This window comes from Hyperolius riggenbachi, chromosome 9 (assembly GCF_040937935.1).
Source record: "Hyperolius riggenbachi isolate aHypRig1 chromosome 9, aHypRig1.pri, whole genome shotgun sequence".
Classification (NCBI taxonomy): domain Eukaryota; kingdom Metazoa; phylum Chordata; class Amphibia; order Anura; family Hyperoliidae; genus Hyperolius; species Hyperolius riggenbachi.
In genome coordinates, this window is record NC_090654.1 from 271,140,153 (window position 1) to 271,164,824 (window position 24,672).

Below are 24,672 nucleotides of genomic sequence, written 5' to 3' on the forward strand. Positions count from 1 at the left end.
GTCCTTCTCCCTTTTTTTCTGTCACTAGAGTAGTACCTGTAGCCCCCTTATGGCTACCTTGGTTAAATATTAACCAGGCAGTGGTTCACTTTTCCAAGTTGTATTGTTCCCTGGAATCTGGCTGCCACGTATGTAGGTACATTTCGAGTACCTACAGACCAGAATGTTTCATGAGATCGCTGTTTCTACACAGGACAAGAGACGACCGCCAACCAGCTGTCCTTCACCGTCATGGAGCTGACCAGACAGCCAGAGATTACAGAGAGGTGAGTGACTGGTGAAAATGTCACCGATTGAAGAGGGCATGTACCACCTGAAGTATGACATGACAGCCCCCCATGACAGGTCCCAGTACCCAACAGCCACAGGACAGACTCACTGAGCCTCTTAGATCCTTATTTTCCGGAATCTACGATCTAATAGTGCAGGCGAGGCCACCTTCCTCCCTGGAGTCTTCCACCAGGTACTTAACCTCCCTGGCGGTGCATTTCTTTCTGGATTTATGGGTCTAAAAACGGTACATTTTTTTCAAGAATTTTAGGCCTCCAATTCTTAAGTCATAACTCACCAAAATATATGAGAATAAAGGTCTTGTAGACTTACCGCGTATAATAACAGACTAGAACACAACATTGCTGGAATAAAATGTATGAATTAACTTAAAAAATAGTAAAACTGTACAAATAAGGCACCAGAGTCTATACAGTATGTGCATATATACCTGTTACACTTCCCGCGGGAGGTATATTTTGAAACGGGAAATGGCACAGAGGGTGACATCACAATCGGGGCAGGAGAAGCGTCATTGGTTTTGGACTTTATTCCCTTTGCTATCAGTCTTAGGCAGCAGGCAGAGAGTAGTCAAAATCCAGGCAGAGGTCAATGCAGGAAGAGGGTAGTCAAGATCCAGGCAGACGTCGGTGCAGGCGGCAGGCAGAGAGTAGTCAAAATCCAGGCAGAGTTCGGTACAGGTGGCCGGCACAGATTAGTCAAGATCCAGGCAGAGGTTGGTGCAGACAGCAGGCAGAGAGTAGTAAAAATCTTGTCAGAGGTCGGTGCAGGCAGCAGGCCGAGAGTAGTCAAAATCCTGGCAGAGGTCGGTGCAGAAGGCAGGCAGAGAGTAGTAAAAATCCAGGCAAAAGTCGGTAACAGTAAGGCAGATCAGCAGAAGCACTTAGCTCAGAAGCAGTTGGAAACCAAATAGCTATTTTGTTAACATCCTGTGCTTTAAAATGGGCTTATCTGCCATGGCAGTCAGGTGACACAGGGGAGAGATCATATTACAACTCGTGATTAGAGACAAATGAGGAGGGATTAGACAGGCTAAACTCTCTACATACATACTGCGTGCATTTATTTCTCTATGTTTACATTCTGTCCTGTGCCAGAGATCGGGGTCCAGATGGAGGATTACACTGGCTAAACTCTCTACATACATACAGGGCACATTTTTCTATGTTTACCTTTTGCCCTGTGCAAATGATCGGGGTCCAGATGGGGGGTTAGACAGGCTAAACTCTCTCCATACATGCCGGGTGCAGTTCTCTGTTTTCATCTGTCCTGTGCGAGAGATCGGGTCCACTTTAAAATGATGTGCCACCCCCGATGATGTCACACCGCTGTGTACCCCTGCTGATTGGCCACCGGGATCCAGGAAGCAGAGAGGAGATGGGGATCCCGGTGGCCAGCAATAGGAGTCTGGAGTCCCGTTGGACAGCACCAATCGCGCACGGGACCCAGGTAAGCTGCAGCAGCTAATTTAGCTAGCCCGAGTGTAGCTCGGGCTTACCGCTCCCAGCATCTGAATCTTAGCCCGAGCTATGCTGTGGATTACCGCCAGGGGGGTTAAAGGACACTTGAAGTGAGAGGCATATGGAGGCTGCCATATTTATTTATTCTAAAGCGCTTTGCAAATGTTTTGTTGTAAGATGGCTGCCCTGTGGAGGAGATGATAATCTAGTTTAGGTAAGTAAAACAGCAGAGATGGGATAAAGCAGTGGAAACGTTTGTAGAGGTTGCTTTAAAGGGGAACTGAAGTAAGAAGTATACGGAGGCTGCCATATTTATTTCCTTTTAATCAATACCAGTTGCCTGGCAGCCCTGCTGGTCTATTTCTCTGCAGTAGTATCTGAATTAGACCAGAAACAAGCATGCAGCTAGTCTTGTCAGATCTGACAACAATGTCAGAAACATCTGATCTGCTGCATGCTTGTTCAGGGTCTATGGCTAATAGTATTAGAGGAAGAGGATCAGCAGGCAACTGGTATTGCTTAAAAGGAAATAAACATGGCAGCCTCCATATACCTCTCTCTTCAGTTGTCCTTTAAGTATAGGTACACTCAACACAGAAGAAGCAGCATATTTGTTGCTGGGTGTATAAAGAGAAGTGAAAGAATCCCTCTCACTGCGGATACAGCAGGAAGTCTGTGTCACGTGACAGGAAACTGCTTCATTGGCTTAAAGAGGAACTTCAGCGAAAAGGGGAAAAAAATAAATCAATACTTTGCAAAGTGAGAAGTTAAAAAATAGAAGAGGGCTAAAGGAATTATTGATATTCATCGTGTCATTTGTTCATGTTGTTTGATCCACAATTAGCCTGCAGGTCATCATCTTTACTACTGGCAGACAAGAAAAAAACTAGGCAGCACCAACTGATATTATTTATAACCACACCCACTAACAATGCGATAGGCTAAAAAATAACAGCTGTTATTTCCCACAATGGAATGAGGTTCACAGACAGGAAACTGTCAGGACCATGGCCATGACATCACACTGTAGGAGGAGTCTCACCACAATATCAGCCACACAGACCCGCCTGATGATCTATTAAAAAAAAAAAAAGTAACGATTTCTTGTGGGAAAGGAGGTATCAGCTACTGATTGGGATGAGGTTCAAGCCTTGGTTACAGTTCTTTAATGCTGGTCACATGTTTGAAGCAGACATCTGCTTTGTTTTTCAGACTGCAGAAAGAGATCGATGAGGTCATCGGTGTCAAACGTGACATCGACTTTGAGGACATTTCAAAACTCACTTACATGACTCAGGTGAGTGGCAAAGCCGTCTATCATGTGACACCAGTAAACAGTTAAATGGCCAATCACAGCTCTGCATGCTACAAGGCGTACATTGTCTTCATTCATTTTAGCATAAGCTGCAGTGTGGTTTATGCTTTTTTTTTTCTTTTCTTAGAATATTGATGTATAGATTATTTAGTCAGTGTTTGCACATTGTAAAACCTTTCATCTCCCTGATTTACATTCTGAAATTAATCACAGGCAGCAACTTCTTTAGTTCTGTCAGGTGCAGCTCTGCGGAATGTTTGTTTTGGAGAATTCTGAAGCCAGCGAAAATATACCTGATCTCCCAAAATGCTCTGGACGGAGAATTCTGCATAGCTAAACAGCTTAGGCTATGCATTGCTGGAAGGGTGGGTCTTCATACCAATATACACAGTAGATACTAACCATTGGGCCTGTTTCATATTAACCTTCTCCCGACCGCGTCACACCAATGGGCATGGCCGCGGCGGCAGCCCCAGGACCGCCTAACGCTGATTGGCGTAAAGTCCTGGGGCTGTGTTTGGCAGGAGATCGCGCGCAGGGTGCGCGCGCATCTCCTGCTTGGTGGGCGGAGCTCCGCCTTCAGTCTCCGAGCGCCTGTTGCCGCTCGGGAGACTGTTTAGACGGCGTAATCGCCGTTTATTTACATGTACAGCGCTGCAATCAGCAGCAGCGCTGTACTGGGGTCAGCCCTGTGACACGGCTGTCCCCTCCTGAGACACAGAGGTGATCGGCTGTCATAGGCTGAAGCCTATGACAGCTGATCACGGGGATTGGCTGGCGGGGGGGGGTTACAGCTGGGGGAAAAAAAACACGTTTTTATTACAAAAACAAATACATATAAACAAACAAACATCTGGGGGGCGATCAGATCCCACCAACAGAGAGCCCTGTTGGTGGGGAGAAAAGGGGGGTTGGGAATCACTTGTGTGCTGTGTTGTGCGGCCCTGCAGCTTGGCCTTAAAGTGAACCTCCGGACTAAAAATCGACTCGGCAGCACTGAAAAGGCTTGGTGTTTCTTTAACAGTTTCACAGCATCAGAACTTTGTTTCTCTTATACAAGTCTCATTTTTAGCTGCACAGAAGAAAACTGCCCGGGCTTTTTTCCCCTGATGCTGTGCAAAGCATGATGGGATTTCTGATGTTGTTGTTCTCGTTTTGCTGTTTTGGTGCACTTTTTTTTTTTTTTTTACATTTTGAATTTGACATTTGAAGCCTAGCGTGTGCAGCTGGGAGGGGTGATCAGGACACAGGACAGTTGGAACTGTGTCTCTTGCTCCCTGTCACCTCCTTTCAACCAAAAAGATGGCTGCCCCCATGACAAAGATGGCAGCCCCCATGAATCACAAACATTTGCCTGTTCTTTTAAAATAGGGTGGGTAAGAGATTATATTACCTATCTATTCTAATTAACATAACTAATGTAACTTAATAACAGTATGTTTGTTTAGGCTGAAGTTCCCCTTTAAGGTGCACTAGGTGTATTCAGTGCCTCCTGCCACCCACTCTAGTTCTGCCATACTGCGCATATGCGAAGTCGCGGCCATGCGCATGTGCAGTATGACGACATGCACGAACACCTGGACACAGAAACCAGGGATCTTATTAAGTAGGATAGGATGTGTTTCTGATGTGGAAACCATGAAATGTACCATAAAAATGGGCATCCTGAAACATTTACTTAAAATCCTTTAAATCCTTAAAGTGGACCTGAACTCTGGTACAGGACAGAAGGCAAACAGAGAAATGCACTGTCTGTATTTAAAGAGTTTACCCTAATTCCCCTTCATCTGTAACTAACCACAACTATAATTTGGTCTCTCAGTGGCAGCTAGCTGCCTCGACTGAACAGCTAATTTGTAAACACAGGATGTTAACCCTATGTCTGCTTCCATGAAAGCAGGGAGTAGACACATTGCAGATTTATTGCAGGATTTGTATCCGCTGTAACAAAGTAATGTTTTTCTGTAAAGGTTATTATGCTGTTGCTTATCTTTTAGAACAGAGAGGAAGTTCTGAGTTCAGGTCTGCCTTAAGGCTCAGTTAACCACTTAAGTACCAGCGGTCTCTGGTCCTTAAGAAACGGCGGAATACAGACGAATTGGCACACAAAAGCGCTGCACATCGGCTACCCACTCTTCTGTCTCTATGACAGCAGAGTTCCAGTGAGCCGGTCAGGAGAAGCGATCATTGGCTCCTGACCCTGTCTATGAATGTAAGCCATTACATTCACTATCCAGCGGTGGCTGGATGGTGTACTGGCTAAGGGCTCTGCCTCTGACACAGGAGACCAGGGTTCGAATCTCGGCTCTGCCTGTTCTGTAAGTCAGCACCTATTCAGTAGGAGACCTTAGGCAAGTCTCCCTAACACTGCTACTGCCTATAGAGTGCGCCCTAGTGGCTGCAGCTCTGGCGCTTTGAGTCCGCCAGGAGAAAAGCGCTATACAAAAAAAGGAATTATTATTATTACGTGGATAGACAAGGTCAGGAGCCAATGAATGAGCTGCGGCGGGGAGATAGCGGCGAGATCATAGGGAGCGGCGGAAGTGGTGGGAACGCGTGGCATTGGTGATTTGAAATCTACGCCCTGGCAGCCAGATCAGCATCAAAACAGGGCGTAGCTTTAGCAGGTAGCGTCATTTTTAAAGGGATACTGTAGGGGGGTCGGGGGAAAATGAGTTGAACTTACCCAGGGCTTCTAATGGTCCCCCACAGACGTCCTGTGCCCGCGCAGCCACTCACCGATGCTCCGGCCCCGCCTCCGGTTCACTTCTGGAATTTTAGACTTTAAAGTCTGAAAACCACTGCGCCTGCGTGTCCTCGCTTCCCCTGATATCACCAGGAGCGAACTGCGAAGGCACAGACCATACTGGGACTGCGCAGTATGCTCCTGGTGACATCAGCAGGAGTCAGGACACGGCAACGCAGGCGCAGTGGTTTTCAGACTTTAAAGTCTGAAATTCCAGAAGTGAAGCGGAGGCGGGGCCGGAGCATCGGTGAGTGGCTGCGCAGGCACAGGATGTCTGCGGGGTCCATTAGAAACCCTCGGTAAGTTCCACTCATTTTCCCCCGACCCCCCCCCCCCCCCCCTACAGTGTCCCTTTTAAAGGAGTTATCAGGCGATTCTAAGGAAAATAAGTGCTACTTACCCGGGGCTTCGTCCAGCCCCAAGCTCCCAGCATGTCTCTCGCCGCAGCTCCGCGGTCAGCCGCCGCTGCCTCCCGGTCCTCGGCAATGACGTCAGGCTGACCTGGAGGTCGGCCTGTACTGCGTCTGTGTGAGTGGCGCCGTCAAGCATCGCCGGGGTCCGGGAGGCAGCGGCGGCAAACGGCTCACCGCGGAGCTGCAGCAAGGGACATGCTGGGAGCTTGCGGCTGTACGAAGCCCCTGGGTAAGTAGCACTTATTTTCCTTAGAATCGCCTGATAACTCCTTTAAATGGTTAAACACGGTGTCTGCTGCCCTGCATTTTACTGGGCCAGATAACCTAACAGGTCAAGGCCAACTATTTCTGTCTGCAGCAGCTCATGTCTATCCACTCCTGGCTTATCTGTTGCATTCCACTGCAGAAATTTATGACCTGATATATTATTTTATGATAGGATTTTTTCCAGACTGCAGATTCCACTGCCATTTATCAGATGAAAGGTCACCATCTTATCTAGAAAAAAGTAAAGAGTATTGGCTGCCTCGACACCTTACAGTGGGATAAAACCGCATATTTAAAGAGGCACTGAAGCGAGACTAAATCTCGCTTCAGCTCTCATATATAGCAGGGGCATGTGTGCCCCGTGTGCCCCTGCTAAAACGCCGCTATCCCGCGGCTGCACGAGGGTCCCTGACCCCCCAACCCACCCCCCGCAAACCTTGGTCGCAGACTTGGTCGCTTATTTTCCTTCCTGAAGGCAGGGCTAACGGCTGCAGCCCTGCCTCTCAGCGCGTCTATCAGACGCGCATCGCCGCCTCTCCCCCGCCCCTCTCAGTGAAGGAAGACTGAGAGGGGCGGGGGAGAGGCGGAGATACGCGCTGACAGACGCGCGTGGGGCAGGGCTGCGGCGGTTAGCCCTGCCCCAATGCGGAAGCGCTCCCCCGCATTACTGAGGGGATTTGCGGGGACAAAGACCCTCGGTAAGCCGCGGGATAGCGGCGGTTTAGCAGGGGCACACATGCCCCTGCTAGCTATGAGGTCTGAAGCGAGATCTATTCTCGCTTCAGACTCTCTTTAAAGAAAAAAGTGAAAAAAATGAACTGATTATTATTTTTATTTATTTATAAAGCGCCAACATATTCCGTGGCGCTGTACAATGTAAGAAAACAAACAAGGGATACATTATGACAATGATATACGTCAAATATGAACACTGATACAAAATACAGCAATGCTGATTACAATAGCAAATTTAACCTGATGACTAAAATGTATAAAATGTCTAACAGAGTGCCAGCAATTAAATTAATAACATTCCATGACACAAAAGGGTGAGAGCTCTGCCCTTGCGAGCTTACAAGGAATGGGGTGGAAACAAAAGGTGGGGGAAGTATACAGTGTATGTACAGGCAGTGCGTAATTAGGTTACTTAGTGGGAGCATGGTCTAAGCTAGAGAATATGCTTGTCGGAAAAGGTGGGTTTTGAGGGAGCGTTTAAAGATTTCAAAGGTGGGAGAGTGGCGGATGTGCTGTGGAAGGGCAACTGATAGGTAATGGTTAGTATTGCTTACCTATCCAATTATAGTTACGGTAGTATTAGGTAAATCTATATAGATCCATTTTCAAGGGGAATATTTAAACTGCTGCCATCCTTACACTGTTTATGGCAGAGGCTTCAAAATTGCTAGAGTCGGTCATTGGCTGGTGTCCAAATTCACTAAAGGGGCGGGGCCACAAACAGCCAATTAGATTTCCTTGCTGGATAAACTGCTTCCATTCACACATTTATGATGCCAGTAACCCAAAAGCTCACAAACTTGGTCATTGAGTGACTGTGTGTCAAGGTTACAAAAAGTGGGTGGAGCCAAAAACAAGTTCCACTGGTCAAATATAAACTGCAGCCATTCTTACACTGTTAAATGGCAGGGCTTCCAAACTATGACACAGTTGGCCACTGGGTGACTGGGATTAATATTTAGAAAGTGGGTGGAGCCTACAACAGCCAATCAAAATTCACCTATTGATTTTCAAGGGGAATATTTACATTTACATTACATTGCTGCCATTCTTACTCTCTTAATGGCAGAGGCCTCAAATCTGCTACAGTCAGTCACTGGGAGACTGGGGTTTAAATTCTGAAAAGGGGGCAGGCTACAAACAGCCAATCAGATTTGTTTAATTTCAATGGAAAAATGCAACTTATTGATGCCAAGGACCCCACAGCTCATAAACTTGGTCATTGAGTGACTGTATGGCAAGGTTAGAAACAACCAAAAACAACCAACTTTTTACTGGGGAAAATATAAACTGCAGCCATTCTTATGCTGGGAACACACGGTTAGATAATGCGCGGGAATCGCGCCGCCCGGATCGATTCCCGCTCGTCCCCGCGGGCACTTCCTTATCAGCGCTTCGTTTTTTGCATTGTCCGCCCGCGGGGATCGAGCGCGGAATCTATCCGCCGCGGTGATAGGACACGTCGGATATTATCAATCGAGCCATCAGCTCGATTAATAACAAGACACTCGCCGTGTATGCCCAGCATTACACTGTTAATGGCAGGGTTCTCCAACTTGACACAGTTGGTCACTGGGGGACTAGGATTAATATTTGGAAAAGTAGGTGGAACCTGTGACAGCCAATCAAAATTCACCTATTGATTTTCAAGGGGAATATTGAAACTGCTGCCACTCTTACACTGTTAATGGCAGAGGCCTTAAACCTGGTACAGTCGGTCATTAAGTGACTGGGGTTCAAATTAACTAAAAGGGCGGAGCCACAAACATCCAATCAGATTTCCTTGCTGGATAAACTGCTTCCATTCACACAATTTTGATGCCAGGAACCCGAAAGCTCACAAACTTGGTCATTGAGTGACTTGGTGTCAAGGTTACTAAAACTTGGTGGAGTCAAAAACAGATTTTCCTGGGAAAATGTAAACTGCAGCCCTTCTTCACTGCTAATGGCAGGGTTCTCAAACTTTGCAAAGTTTGTTACTGGGTGACTGGGATTAATATTCGGAAAAGTGGGTGGAGCCTAAAAAAGCCAATCAATATTCATCAGTTGATTTTCAAGGGGTATATTAACCACTTCAGGATTCTGCGTACGCATAAGTACGCCCCTGAATCCTGAAGTGGTTTCCATGGAAACGAGCGGCCGTTCCATGTCAGTTCACGGAGGGTGTCTCCGTGACTGCGAGCCTCCGATCGCGGCTCGCAGGGTAAATGTTAACACGCGGGGAAGATCTTCCCCGCTGTTTACATACATACGGCGCTGCTGCGCAGCAGCGCCGTAGAGGAGATCGGCAATCCCCGGCCTCTGATTGGCCGGGGATCGCCGGCATCTGATAGGCTGAAGCACGGCCACGGATTTCTGTCCTGCGCCGCTCACAGGTGGAGGGAGAGGGAGGGAAGGGGAAGCACTGCGGAGGGGGGCTTTGAAGAGCCCCCCCCCCCCGCAAGCGCAAATAGAAAGTGGGTGGAGCTGCCATCAAAATGCGTTGATTTTCAAGGGGAATATTTAAATTGCTGCCATTTTTACACTGTTAATAGCAGATGCCTCAAACCTGCTACAGTTGGTGATTAGGTGACTGGGGTTCAAATGCTGGAGAGGGGTGGAGTCACAAATCACCAATCTGATTTGTTTAATTTCTATGAGCATATACAAATTATTTATGCCAAAGCTCACAAACTTGGTCATTGAGTGTTTGTGTGTTAGTGTTAGAAAAAGTGGGCGGAGCCGACACCAACCAAATACATACTCGAGCAACGCCGGGTCATCCGCTAGTATTGATAAAAAAAGATCATAAAAAGAAAACACTTTGCCGTGATTCCCATCTTGACTTTTCCTTTATGAAGCTCAGTGGCGTACCTAGGGTATTTGGCACCCGGTGCTGATTATCCACAGACACCCCCCCCCCCCCCCCCCCAATCAGGAAGACAACGCTTAGCCGAAAAATGGGGCTACATTGTGCGGCTGCGCTGAAAAATGGGTGTGGTCATGGACCAAAATGTGGGTGTGGTCACGGGTGGAGACAAATTTACATGAACTTACCAATGGTGGTACATTAGATTAGGACAGTGGTGGCGAACCTTTTGGAGGCCGAGTGCCCAAACTGCAACCCAAAAGTCACTTATCTATCGCAAAGTGCCAACAGCAATTTAAACTAAATACAAACTCATACGTGAACATTATGGAAAATCCAAGTTGAAAATAAACTGTGAAGATAAACAATTTCATCCATCCTACTCCTGAAAAATGTATTGTTTTAGAAACCCCCTCCCCCCAATTTTATTTTCTGTTTTAAAAAGCTAAAAAAGTAGATTTAAGGCTATTGTCTCATATGATAAGGATTCAGCTTTTCCCATAGTCTCACAGTTAGCAATCATGTGACCCCCAACAAGACAAATTCAGCAATCATGAGGCCCCCAACAAGACAAATTCAGCAATCATGAGGCCCCCAACAAGACAAATTCAGCAACCATGAGGCCCCCAACAAGACAAATTCAGAAATCTTGAGGCACCCAACAAATCATGAGGCCACCAACAAGACAAATTCAGCAATCATGAGGCCCCCAACAAGACAAATTCAGCAATCATAAGGCACATAAATAGACAGCATTTCACATAAATGGGCAGAATGCCCCCTTAATATGGTAGACACTTCTCACCTGGCTTCTGAATTCTCCTCTACTGGCTGCTGTGCCTGGCTGGCAATACTGTGTGGACTGAAAGGCCTGGCAGTGATGCTGTGGCCTGGCTGGCGGTGATGCTGTGGCCTGACTGGCGGTGATGCTGTGGCCTGACTGGCGGTGATGCTGTGGCCTGACTGGCGGTGATGCTGTGGCTGGGCTGGCTGGCGGTGATGCTGTGGCTGGGCTGGCTGGCTGGCGGTGATGCTGTGGCTGGCGGTGATGCTGTGGCTGGCCTGGCTGGCGGTGATGCTGTGGCTGTGCCTGGCTGGTTGAAGTAAATGCTGGCCTGACTGGGGGTGATGCTGTGGCCTTTTTGCCAGCGATTCTGGGCTGGTTGGCTGGTGGTGATGTTGGGCTGGCTGGCCTAGATAGTTTAGGTAGTGAGAGGTGCCCCCTAGTTTAGGTAGCGCCAGGAGCCAGTGTAGGTAGTATAGTAGTCCCCAGTACAGCTAGTATAGTGGCCCCCAGTATAGTGGCCCCCAGTTTAGCTAGTATAGTTTCCCCCAGCCAGTATAGCTAGTATAGTTGCCCCCAGTAAGTATAGCTAGTATAGTTGCCCCCAGCAAGTATAGCTAGTATAGTTGCCCCCAGCCAGTATAGCTAGTATAGTTGCCCCCAGCCAGTATAGCTAGTATAGTTGCCCCCAGCCAGTATAGCTAGTATAGTTGCCCCCCGCCAGTATAGCTAGTATAGTTGCCCCCAGTAAGTATAGCTAGTTTAGTTGCCCCCCGCCAGTATAGTTGCCCCCAGCCAGTATAGCTAGTATAGTTGCCCCAGTAAGTATAGCTAGTTTAGTTGCCCCCCGCCAGTATAGTTGCCCCCAGCCAGTATAGCTAGTATAGTTGCCCCCAGTAAGTATAGCTAGTATAGTTGCCCCCTGCCAGTATAGCTAGTATAGTTGCCCCCAGTAAGTATAGCTAGTATAGTTGCCCCCCGCCAGTATAGCTAGTATAGTTGCCCCCAGTAAGTATAGCTAGTGTAGTTGCCCCCAGCCAGTATAGTTGCCCCCAGCCAGTATAGTTGCCCCAAGTAAGTATAGCTAGTATAGTTGCCCCCAGTATAGCTAGTATAGTTGCCCCCAGCCAGTATAGTTGCCCCCAGTAAGTATAGCTAGTATATATGCCCCAGTATAGCTAGTATAGTTGCCCCGAGCCAGTATAGTTGCCCCCATTAAGTATAGCTAGTATAGTTGCCCCAGTATAGCTAGTATAGTTGCCCCCAGGAGGGTGAAAGCAGCGCTAGAAGGAGGGGCAGTGGGGGCAGCGGTGGGGAGGGGGGAAATATCCCCCCCTCCCTCACCTGGGACCCCTCCTTCTGCCTCTCTCCCCCTCCATAGCTAATTGTCGGGAAGTGCGGGGTGGCAGGAGGCGTGCTAAGAATTACTCACCTCATTTCCGCGTTCCAAGCGTGGAACGCAGCCGCAGCGTCATGTCGTTACAGGTCTCCGTCTTCAATGCCGCCCACTGTGCTTCCACTAATCAGGAAGCACAGTGGGCGGCATTGAAGGCGGAGACCTGTAACGACATGACGCTGCGGCTGCGCTCCACGCTTGGAACGCGGAAATGAGGTGAGTAATTCTTAGCACGCCTCCGGCCACCCCGACAATTAGCTATGGAGGCAGAAGGAGGGGTCCCAGGTGAGGGAGGGGGGGGGATATTTCCCCCCTCCCCACCGCTGCCCCCACTGCCCCTCCTTCTAGCGCTGCTTTCACCCTCCTGCTGTGCTGCTGTGGGGGGTCGTGGTGACACCCCCCTGGGTGTCTGACACCCGGTGCGCCCCGCCCCCCTGCGCCCTATGATAGGGACGCTACTGATGAAGCTCAAGATGATGTCACTTCCTCCCTTATCTTTTTTTTTCTTCCCAGTACAGAACACTTACTTTGCCCTCCCACCACCCTGAGACTACAATCACCCCCACTGTGTGCATGTAGCCTAGGTCACGGGCATGTGTGATTGAGAAAAGCTGACAAGCTCACAGTTGAGGCTATTGTGGCCACAACCAGTCCGTGCTCCTCCTCCCCCCCCCCCCCCCCCCCCTTCCGAAGAGAGCAGCGGGCGAGGCGGCAAAAAATTGGGCATGGCCAGGACATGATGTGTGTGGACATGATGTGTGTGGAGCCAACTGCATGATGCTTTTAAGTCAATATGGACCAAGCATCTCTGAAGAATGCCATGAAGAATTAAGGCAGTTCTGATGGCAAAAAAAGGTCATACTCAGTATTAGCAAGACGTAGCTAATAAAAGTGACTAGAGGAATACAAGTAGTCCCTGGTTAACAAACGTGATAGGGACTGTAGGTCCGTTCTTAACCTGAATTCACTCTATTTCATCCCCCTCTGTCCCCCCTGTGCCTCTTTTGTCCCCCTCTGTGTCACCTCTGTCCCCCCCTGTGCCTCTTTTGCCTCATGTCCCCCTGTGTCATCTGTTACCCTACTTGTTCCCTGTGCATTTTTTGTCCCTGTTTGTGTCCCCTGTGTCAGCTTGTCCCCCTGCTGTGCGGCAACTCTTGTTCCCCTTTGTGTCACCTCAGGTCCCCCTGCTCTGCCCCCAGCCCCTTCTCTAACTCACATGTCCCGATCCAAAGCATGCGAGTTATGCTAGAAGGGCCAGGGGGGCTGCACAGCAGAGCACAGAGCAGGACACCAGCAGAACAGCGAAGCCCCCTCTAAAGCCTGGCGTGCCTCGCTGGTACACTGCAGTCTGTAACATTCCATTGTAGTGAGAGAGAATAAACGTTACTGATAAGGTTGTCCCCTGCAGCCCAGCCTGTAACCTTCCTTCCTCTGTGCACAGAGATACTTCCTTATCAGTAATTAGCTGAGACAGTGAAGCTGAGAAACTTGGAGGGCAGCCAGGCTGACTTTATCTCTCCCCTTCACTCTGCTGGTTTGTTGCTGCGCTCAGGTAGATAACTCTTCACTGCAGCCGAACAGAGCAGAAGGCAGAGAGTAACGCAAGCTGTGGATGAGCTGCACAGAGGCTGGGATCACACATAAAAAGGTGTCCAGTCCTATCAGTTTTGTATGTATTTCTATTGGTGTGTTCACACATAAAAGGTGTACACAGCACCAATGCAGTCAGGGAAAACTGACAGGACAGGGCTAGACCTGAAATGTACAGCTCTGTGTAAACCAAGCCTTACTAATCAGAAGTCATGTGTGAATATGCCTCTCTGGCACCTTCTCATAATAACCATCCCCCCCCCCCCAAAAAAAAACCCCTCCCACAATGCCTTGCAACCTAGCAGCTTCCTCCACCTACGGATGCGGATCATTTAAAGTGGACCCGAACTCTTACACAGGACAGAGAAAACGAGAAATGCACCCTGTATGTATTTAGAGAGTTTAGCCCGTCCAATTCCCCCTCATGTGACTAATCTAAACTGTAATTTGATCTCCCAGCTGTGTCAGCTGGTGGCCTCGGCAGGGCAGCTAATTTTTAAACCCAGGATGTTAACCTTATATCTACTTCCATGAAAGCAGGAAGTAGACACACTGTAGATGTATTGCAGGATTTGTATCAGCTGTAACAAAGAAATGTTTTTTTTTTCTTTAAATGGTATTATGCTGTTGCTTATCTTTTAGAGCAGAGAGGAAATTCTGAGTTCAGATCTGCTTTATTAACCCCCTTGGCGGTATGAAAAATACCGCCAGGGGGCAGCGCAGCAGTTTTTTTTAATTATTTTTTTTTAAAATCATGTAGCGAGCCGAGGGCTCGCTACATGATAGCCGCTGCTCAGCGGCATCCCCCCAGCCAAGCCGATCGCCTCCGGCGATAGGCGATCAGGAAATCCCGTTCAAAGAACGGGATTTCCTGGAGGGCTTCTCCCGTCGCCATGGCGACGGGGCGGAATGACGTCACCGACGTCAGCGATGTCGGGACGTCATTGGGAGACCCGATCCACCCCTCGGCGCTGCCTGGCACTGATTGGCCAGGCAGCGCTCGGGGTCTGGGGGGGGGGGGGGCGCGCGCCGCACCGGATAGCGGCGATCGGGCGCGCGGCGGCGGCGATCGGGGTGCTGGCGCAGCTAGCAAAGTGCTAGCTGCGTCCAGCAAAAAAAAAATTAAGTAAATCGGCCCAGCAGGGCCTGAGCGGCACCCTCCGGCGGCTTACCCCGTGTCACACACGGGGTTACCGCTAAGGAGGTTAACAGAGCTGGCAGGTCATCCAGCTGGGATCTGTACACTTTTCAAAATGATTTGCAATTTGAATAGCAGCACAACCAATCCACAGCACCACGTCAGTGATGTATAGCTCTTTTATTGTTAAAATAACAGAGATGTCATTTATATTTTTACGCGTCTGATTATGTTTTTACCCGTTATATTTGCATGCACGCTTTATGCATATGGCTATGTAGTTTGTATGTGATGCCTTATCGCGGGAACTACGCATACATTTTTACGCAGGCGCTTTACGCACAGGCAATGCTTACGTTTTTATGCATGCGCTGCCGTTTTTATGCATACGTGAATGCGTACATCACGGGACTAGCAAGACGTTTTCAGGAAGTTGTTTGGCGTGACACATATGGGTAGGAACTTCAGTTCCCCATCGGGTCCTCTCTTACTGGACAGTTGGAGTTAGGAGGTAGGGGGGATTTTGAATTTTCATGATTCTCTTTGATTGGTCAGTTGGATTTAAAGAGACTCTGAAGCGAGAATAAATCTTGCTTCAGAGCTCATAGTTAGCAGGGGCATGTGTGCCCCTGCTAAACCGCCGCTAAACGGGGGTCCCTTCACCCCCCCCCCCCCCCCCCGCAAACCTTGGTCGTAAGATTGGTCGTTCCTGGAGACAGGGCTAACGGCTGCAGCCCTGCCTCCAGTCGCGTCTATCAGCGGCGCATCGCCGCCTCTCCCCCGCCCCTCTCAGTGAAGGAAGACAGAGGGGCGGGGGAGAGGCGGAGATACGCGTTGACAGACGCGCGTGGGGCAGGGCTGCGGCGGTTAGCCCTGCCCCAACCAGGAAGAGGGGATGCGCTGCACGGAGGGGATTTGGGGGTGAAGGGACCCCCGTTTAGTGGCGGGATAGCGGTGGTTTAGCAGGGGCACACATGCCCCTGCTATCTATGAGGTCTGAAGCGAGATTTATTCTTGCTTCAGACTCTTTAAGTCATAGATACATAGATGCATACATACGTGGCTTTCTGTAGTTTCCCATCAGGTCCTCCGTGTCCTCTCTGCATCCTGATTGGTTATTTTGTACCTATGGTCACTATATACTGTAAAGAGCAGTATTTGTCTTACACTTCAGAGAGAGCCTGACCCCGCTTGAGGAAGCTGTTATGGCTGTCTCTGTTATTTTAACAATAAAAGAGCTATACATCATTGACGTGGTGCTGTGGATTCCTAGCGTTGGACTTCGATTGACTCTCTAAGGCAGTGGTTCCCAACCTTTTTGGAGTCGTGACACATCAAACCAAATGTTCAGATCTCCGTGACACGTAGACTAAATGCATGTAATGAGAGACAGCGTTTCCCCACGAAATGCACATAAGAGACAGCGTTTCACCAGTAAAAGCAGGTAATGACAGACAGCCTTTCACCAGTAAATGCACGTAATGAGAGACAGCGTTTCCCCAGTAAATGCACATAAAAAGAGACAGCTTTTCACCAGTAAATGCACATAAGAGACAGATTTTCACCAGTAAATGCACGTAAGAGACAGCTTTTCACCAGTAAATGCACATAATAAAAGACAGCTTTTCACCAGTAAATGCACATAATGACAAACAGCCAGTTGTTCCCTTGTTTGTTTAGGTCTATTTTGTAATATGTGATTGGTTGTTTATTTGAAATTTCAATTTGGTCACCTGATACAGGTGACTTCCTGTGGGTGGGGTATAAGGGTGTCATGTGTGCTGGGAGGGGCACACCTGAGGAAGGGCGTGGCCCGAAACATGTCGTGTCCTGACACTCTGTAACTGTATGCACTCAATACAGATTACTTGAAATAGCCTTCTGTGTGCCGTCTTCATTCCTGGTGTGTAGTACGTTGAGGCAGGAGTGGTGTACCTGCAGAAGTTGGCACCGGCTTCCAGGTCTAGAGTCACAGACCTGGTTTAGGTGTGAGTCTAGTGTGATTTTATATACATATATGTGCCCAGTATATGTAGCCAGGGGTATATGTCCCCAGTATATGTAGGCAGGTGTATATGTCCCCGATATATGTCCCCAGTATATGTAGCCAGAGGTATATGTGCCCAGTATATGTAGCCAGGGATGTATGTGCCCAGTATATGTAGCCAGGTGCCCCCCCCCCCCCCCCCCCAGGAGGAGAGAGCGAGGGAAGGAGAGCGGCACCTCAGGGTGCTCTCCCTCCCTCGCTCTCTCCTCCGTAACGAAGTGCGGTGACTGGCAGAGGGGAGGAACTTACCTTCCGTGTCTCCGTCTGGTCTCGTCGCCGGCGCGGGATGATTTGTCACTACTCTGGCCTGATCCAGACTAAAGCAGCGGCTGCAGAACCAGAACTTCCGGCCGGCGCTTGGAGCGACACGGAAAGTAAGTTCCGCCCGCTGCCAAGCGCCGCCACACTTAGTATCAGAGGGGAGAGCAAGGGAGGCAGAGCACCCTAAGGTGAGAGAAGGGGAGGAGATGGCCCCCTTCTCCACCGCTGCCCACAGCTCTCCCTCCACTGCGCTGCTCCCCTCCGAGAGAGCCGCGACACATACCCGGAGCTGCCGCGACACATGTATGTGTTGCGGCACATGGGTTGGGAACCACTGCTCTAAGGGCTATTGAGTCTATCCACTTAAGCACAGGTCTGTCCCCATTTGGGTGCTTGTCCACCTGGTTTCTACTTTGCAATTTGAATAATACACTTTCTGGGGAGCAAATATTTTGTATTCAATATTTTATTAAGGGACTTTCATCCCACTTAAAAAAAAAAAGCACAGAGACAACATGAGCCCAAATAGTGCAATATGTTATGGGAATAAGGAATACCGTATTTTTCAGACTATAAGACACTCCTAGGTTTAGAGGACAAAAACCGGGGGAAAAAAATATATATATACTAAACCTGGTGCATCCATGGTGAAGGGGCATCCTGTGGATTATGCCCCCTTTGTACCTCATGCCCCCTTGTACCTCTTGTATCTCCGTGTCCTCCTCTGTCCCCCTTATGTCCTCCTGTTCACCCTTGTGTCCGCCTCTGTCCTCCATGAATCCTCCTCTTTACCCCTTTGTATCTCCCTTGTGTCCTCTATGCCCCCTTGTGTCCTCCTCTATGCCCCTTTGTGTCACCCTTGTGTTCTCCATTAGTCTCCCTGTGTCCTCCTCTGCATGGGCACAGTACAGGGAGTCCCCGACATTGCTGCGGGTTGGAGGTTGGTATTGGCAGGCGTTCACAAGTCAGGTACTCTCTGCATTTGGACTATAAGACGCAGTGACTTTTTCTCCCCACTTTTTTTTTTTTGGGGGGGGGGGGGGGGGAGTGAATCTTCTAGTCCAAAAAATACAGTAATTTGTTATTACACAAATGATTACCCACAAAGGTGGTCTGCGATGCGTAAGGGGCAACCGACCACTTCAAGCAGGTGGAGATGTATGGCTTACCTCAATAACGACAGTCTCCTAACTTTGTTTCATGAGAATGTGGTGATTGAGGTAAGCCACCTCCTTTTTTCTTTTTAAAGTGTACCGGAGATGGGATTAAAGGGGCTAGTTCTACTTATCTTGGCTTCCTCCGGCCCCAGGAAGTGCATGGGCTCCCTCGCCATCCTCTACATTCACTTGATATACACCCCGGTAAACTGGCCGGCCGCACTCAACTGCACATGCCCGGCCGCATGCGCACCCCTGTCACGCTCCTGCAGCCCGGAGCGTTATGCGCAGGCGCAGAGGGAATGTGGCCGAACAGATTACTGGGGGGCATACCAAGTTAACAGGGAGGGAGAGAGCTCATCCTCCTCATGGGGCTGGAGGAAGCCTCAGGTAAGTATAACTACCCCCTTTAAAGGGAACTAGAGACTGAGCACCCTCATGTATTTTACCATATATATCAGTGGGAACATTAGAGAAAACACCTACCTTGCTCTCTGTTTCATTCTTCTCTGCTAAATCTGCCTGTTATCAGCCCTGAACAGAATACCTGACTGAGCATTCAGTCTGGCTTTTCCCGGAATGATTATAGCTGAGTCAGTCTTCTGTGATGTCTTTTCAAGCCCAAGCCTGCCCCCTTGTGGCTCTGCTTTCCTGCTATTTATCCTCGAAGCAGCAAACAAGGGGGCAGGCTTGGGCTTGAAAAGGCATCACAGAAGACGGACTCAGCTATAATCATTCCGGGCAAAGCTAGACTGCGCTGGTGATTTTAAAAATCCCTTTAAATGCACTTCTGCAATGTTGCTCTTAGAGATGTCCCGAACGGTTCGCCGGCAAACGGTTCCAGGCGAACTTCGGTGGTTCACGTTCGCCTACCAAACGCGAACTTTCCCGGAAGTTCGATTCTCCCCATAATGCTCTATGGAGCAAAACTTTGACCCTTAACATCACAGTCAGCAGACACATTATTGCCAAACACACTGCTCTCAATGCTGGAGGCCCGCCCCCCTTCCCTCCTCCAAGCAAGGTCCTTATACCATTTGACTCACTTGTCTGCCTACACTAATTAGTTAAGGGACAGCTGGTACACACTCTGCTAGGGAGATTTTAATTAGGCTCTTGTGGGCTCCTCCTCCCTCCTCCCGGATATGAATTTACCTGGCTATCTGAGGTTCTCTTTGGACAACTGTTGAACACAAAATACAAGGCCATGTCTGGCTACATCTCTGTAAGCAGTGGCTGCATGGTGTAATGGTTAAGGGCTCTGCCTCTGACACAGGAGACCAGAGTTCGAATCTCGTCTCTGTCTGTTCAGTAAGCCAGCACCTATTCAGTAGGAGACCTTAGGCAAGTCTTCCTAATGCTGCTATCTTGTCTAATGTTTCTCTTGGATTGAGCATAAATGGTAAATGCTTGGCCAGCTTCAGTTAGTACTGTTGTGGTACAGCGGTTAAGGTACTTGCCCACCACACAGTGAGACCTGGGTTCAATTCTCAGCTATGGTATGTAAACTGGCTTTTGAAATAATATAATTCTCTGGCAGATGAGACCCTCCTCCCTCCGGTAGGAGGGAATAGGTAGAAGGGTAGAAGGGAGGAGGGAGTCCTAAAATAGGGGTCTGTGTGAAACCTAGATGTTAGCCTGGGACATTTGATGTGTATTTCACTCAATCATGCCTGGGACATGATTGAGTGAAATACACATCAAATGTCCCAGGCTAACATTTCTCCAGGTATTAGAGCCTTTGAAACATGTTTTCTATCATTTTTCTAGGCGTTAGAATTTTTTCTATTTTTCAAAGTTCACCTCCCCATTGAAGTCTACGCGAACCGAACCTTTCGCGGGGGTTCGCGAACCGAAAATCGGAGGTTCGCGACATCTCTAGTTGCTCTATGTGAGTGTTCTCACATAAGCGATGAGCTTTCTATCCAATCCCCAACGCGGCTCCTGCGCCATTTCCTGAGCGTTTGCACTTCAATACAAAGTATAGGGAAAAAGTGCTTTGAAAAGCGATATTCCCCAGCGCATTCAAGAAAAAATACATTGTATTTATTCTGTTCCAGGTCAAAGAGTTCACTTCCTGAGTGTCATCAGCAAGATGAAAACAAACAAAAAAATCGCCAGACAAAAGCGATTTGAAAAGCGCTCAACAAAGCGCAAATAGCTTGGCGCTTGCGCTGTTGATTTATAATGTGAACAAGGCCTAAGTATTTTTAACTCAGATTTATTCATCCCTGGGCACCTCTTATCCCTCATTGTAATATAGAAAAATGGTATAGAGAGCTATAGATAATTAAATATTATTTATTCCAAAAACAGCGAGACACACAGACCTTATATGCAAATTAGTAAGCAACAGCTATGGAGGTGACAGGTCATCTAAAAACCATGTAGACACACATATTTAAAAGGAAAAACCCTCCCAAAAATTAGATAGCTCATTTTCCAACATACAGCATAGCTGAACTTTGCCCCAATGCAGAAATAACATTCTCCATCAACACTGACTATTGAGGGAGACCAGATTGCTTTGTGACAGGTATGTGGACGGGAGCCAACCCTCAGAGCCACTATTACTATATCCTATCAGTGCTGGCTTTATCCCTAGTGCAGCATGTATGTTATATGGGGCCCCCTGGTGGCTGCTACTGAGACTTATTCAGGGAAGATTAGATAGAAGAAATTGTGGTAATGTTTCCCCCACTGTATATAAATGTATAATAATAATAGTGTGTGACTGTGATGAGGACATCAGAGTGTAAGCTCCTCTGGTGCAGAGACTGATGGGAATGGATCAGTGATTTCTACATACATGACATAAATCTTCTTCTCTGCAGGTTCTGAAGGAATCTCTGCGTCTTTACCCGCCAGGTCCTGGAACATCCCGCTATATAGAGAAAGACACGGTGATTGCCGGTATTCCGATCCCCGGCGGAGTGCCTATTACGGTGAGACTGGGAAGGTTGCTTAAAAAAACAGCAGATTTCATTAGGGGTGGTCAATGAGACACTAGTCATTTTGAGTTTAAAGTTGATGCAAATGCTATGCTAATTTTTGCAGCTAGGAAAGTAATTGACTGCAGCAGCTGCTCAATTTGATTGGCCCATTCTCAAGCCGCTTACATGAAGTTACTACACACTGGATTCTGGCTTTCGAATGAATTGCATGTTACTGAGTTCAGGTGTGGAAACAGGTGACAGGTGAGCCATAATGTACCTTATCAACCAGATAAGAAATGGAAAGATCTCCTCACCAGTACTGGATGTGCTCTGGCTCCACCCCCTGACACGCTCAACTGTGATTCCATTTCTTATCAACCACATTCATTCTACCCAGCTGTAAGGGGAGAGTTGAAGAAAACCTGTAACTAAAAAAAAAAAAAAAAAAAAAAGAGTTCCCCTGGGGGTTCTCACCTCGGGTGGGGGAAGCCTCCGGACCCTATCGAGGCTTCCCCCGTCCTCCTGTGTCCCACGGCGGTCTCGCTGTGCCCCTCCGAAGAGCGGATATGTAAATATTCACCTTCCCGGCTCCAGCGCAGGTGCAGTACCGGCTCTCCGCTCGGAGATAGGCGTAAATAGCCAATCGCTCTCGGGGCGCTCTACTGCGCAGGAGCAAGTCTCCTGTGCCTTCGTAGTAGAGCGGACCCGGCAGAGATCGGCTGTTTCCGCCTATCTCCGTGCTGAGAGCCGCAACAGTGCCACCCACTGGAGCCAGGGAAGGTAAATATATTAGCCAGGTCAGGCTTGTCGAGCCAGGATTGTGGGACGCTTCGGGGGAGCCAGCGCTGGATTGCCTGCAGCTACAGGGGGAAGGGGAAGCCTCATTGGGACCCTGAGGCTTCCCCCTCCCGAGGTGAGCAACCCCCAGGGGATGTTTTTTGTTTTTTTTTAGTACAGAGTCCCCTTAAGCCCCATACACACGCTCAACAGCCTTCTTTTATTCAGCGCAATTATCAAACAGCTTTTGTTGTGAAACCACTTTAAACAACCCAAAAAAAGTTGCCTGCTATTGTTCACACAACTGATAAGACGCCAATCCAACAGTTAGGCTGCATTTCCACTTGTGCGGTGGGAATCGTCGCGGGAAAAATTTGCATGCGGATGCGAAATTCGCATGCAGGGCTATGCTAATTTTCATGCGAATTCGCATGGATGACGATGTATGCGAATTTAACCATGGCATTGCTGGTGTGATTTTCCATTGTTTCTATGCGAATTCGCATGAAAATTCGCATGAAAATTCACATTCCCAAACCGCATGCGAATTTCCTATTAAATACATTGCATGCGATTCGCATAGCGGTATGCGGTATGCGAATTCTGATGGCTCTGCCATGCAAATTTTTTCTGCACAGAAAAACGCAAAGGAATCCTGACAAGTGGAAACAGTCCCATTCACTTGTATTGCTATGCGAATTTGCATGCGAAAAACGCATGCAAATTCGCGATAGTGGAAATGGGCCCTCAGATTGATGTCTTATCAGTCTTATCAGTTTGAACAGTACCGAGCAACTTTTTTTGGGTTGTTTCAACTTGTTACACAACAAAAGTTGTTTGATAATTGTGCTGCACAAAAGTCCCTGGGCCATGCAGAGTTGTCATCTCTTAGGCTAGAAACCCACTAGGAGAGCTTTTCTGAGCGCTTTGTGATTTGAAAAGCTCTAGCTAATGTAATGCTAGGGGTGTGATCCCACTTGAGTGATGTGATTTTATAAAAATCCCCCATAGCATTGCATTACCAAGAGCTTTTTCAAATCACTCACGCTTACAAAGCGCTCCCAGTGGGTTTCTGGCCTTAAGGTGGCCACACACCATACCATTTTTTAAATATCTGTTCAATTTAAGAATTGCAATCGACTTTTCTGACTGATTGTAACATTTCAAAAATATGACCAATGTACCACACACCTATGTTCAATTTTTCCCCAATTGTGATAAAAAAATGATTGGAAACTTTGACAAAATTGCTAGGGTGTGTATATTAATAAATTGACAATCTAACACACACCATACAATCTTTAGAAAGATTGAAGAAAAATATCTGACATTCTGGATCGATAAAAATAGAAGAAAACGGGAAATCTGATCGGATTGTTCAGTCGAATGAAAAAAAAAAAAGCTTTCGATTTTTTTTCAGGAGATCCGATCATATTTATCGAATTGCCGTAAAATCGGATCATATTATTGTATCGTGTGTGGCCACCTTTACCTGCCTGCCACACATTTTCTATCCACCATCGGGTGCTACTTCCTGTCTCTTTGCTCCCAGGGTGCCTGTGTCATGTGATAAACACTGCAGGCAGCACGGCACATACCTTATGTGACCAGTAGAGGCCTCTAGTGTTTGACTTCTAACATTTGTGACTTGACTAGTGATGGTCACGTCTAGAAGAACTAATGGAAAAGCAAAGGGGTAACTACAAATCATGAGCCCCCCAGCAAAACTTTGATGGAGACCCCCAATGTTCATTCCCTTTCCTATCCCTGGTGACCCTCACAGCCAGGAGGCCCATCTCACAAGGCTCATAAAATAAGTGTGGGCATCACAATCTTCACACCTGTAACAAGTGTAGCCACAAAACCACCTGATCTGAAGGATGAACTCCTTTATCTGAGGGAGTGACGTAGTAGTTGGGGCCCCCTTACTACTCTGGGCCCCCTGCAGTTGCAGAGACTGCTCCCCTAAAGTTACGCCAGAGAAGCATGCGATTTGTTTGATCACCTGATAGATTTGCACAGCCCTGATTTGCTGCAATCACATTTTGCTTTAGCACATGATCATGACTGGCAAATCAGAGCCTTGCATATCTATCACATGACCTAGATGTGACGCTGGCACCAAGGAGAGAAAGGACAGGAAGGAAGGTGGAGAGAAGACGCAGTGGTGGACAGGTGAGTGTAAGCTCCGTTGCTGCATTGGTTGTCTTAAAATCGAATACCACTTTGTGATTCGTTAAAGAGAACCTGAGGTGTGTTCAAGGAATGTTATCTGCATACAGAGGCTGGATCTGCCTATACAGCCCAGCCTCTGTTGCTATCCCAAACCCCCCTAAGGTCCCCCTGCACTCTGCAATCCCCCATAAATCACAGTCGTGCTGTGAGGCTGTGTTTACATCTGTAGTGTCAGTCTCCGCTGCTCCCCCGCCTCCTGCATAGCTCCGGTCCCTGCCCCCGTCCCTTCCCTCCAATCAGCAGGGAGGGAAGGGATGCAGGTGGGGACTGGAGTTC

At 48.2% G+C, this 24,672-nt stretch overlaps 1 protein-coding gene across 1 annotated transcript in view; it reads left to right on the top strand.

The window, feature by feature from the left end:
• Positions 1–24,672, top strand: part of LOC137533268 (cholesterol 24-hydroxylase-like) — a 71,616-nt gene that overhangs the window by 36,227 nt on the left and 10,717 nt on the right. Inside the window, exons 10-12 of the mRNA XM_068254564.1 lie at positions 194–266; positions 2,964–3,048; positions 21,283–21,393. Coding sequence (XP_068110665.1) covers positions 194–266; positions 2,964–3,048; positions 21,283–21,393 — 269 coding nt within the window. The remainder of the gene's footprint in view (positions 1–193; positions 267–2,963; positions 3,049–21,282; positions 21,394–24,672) is intronic.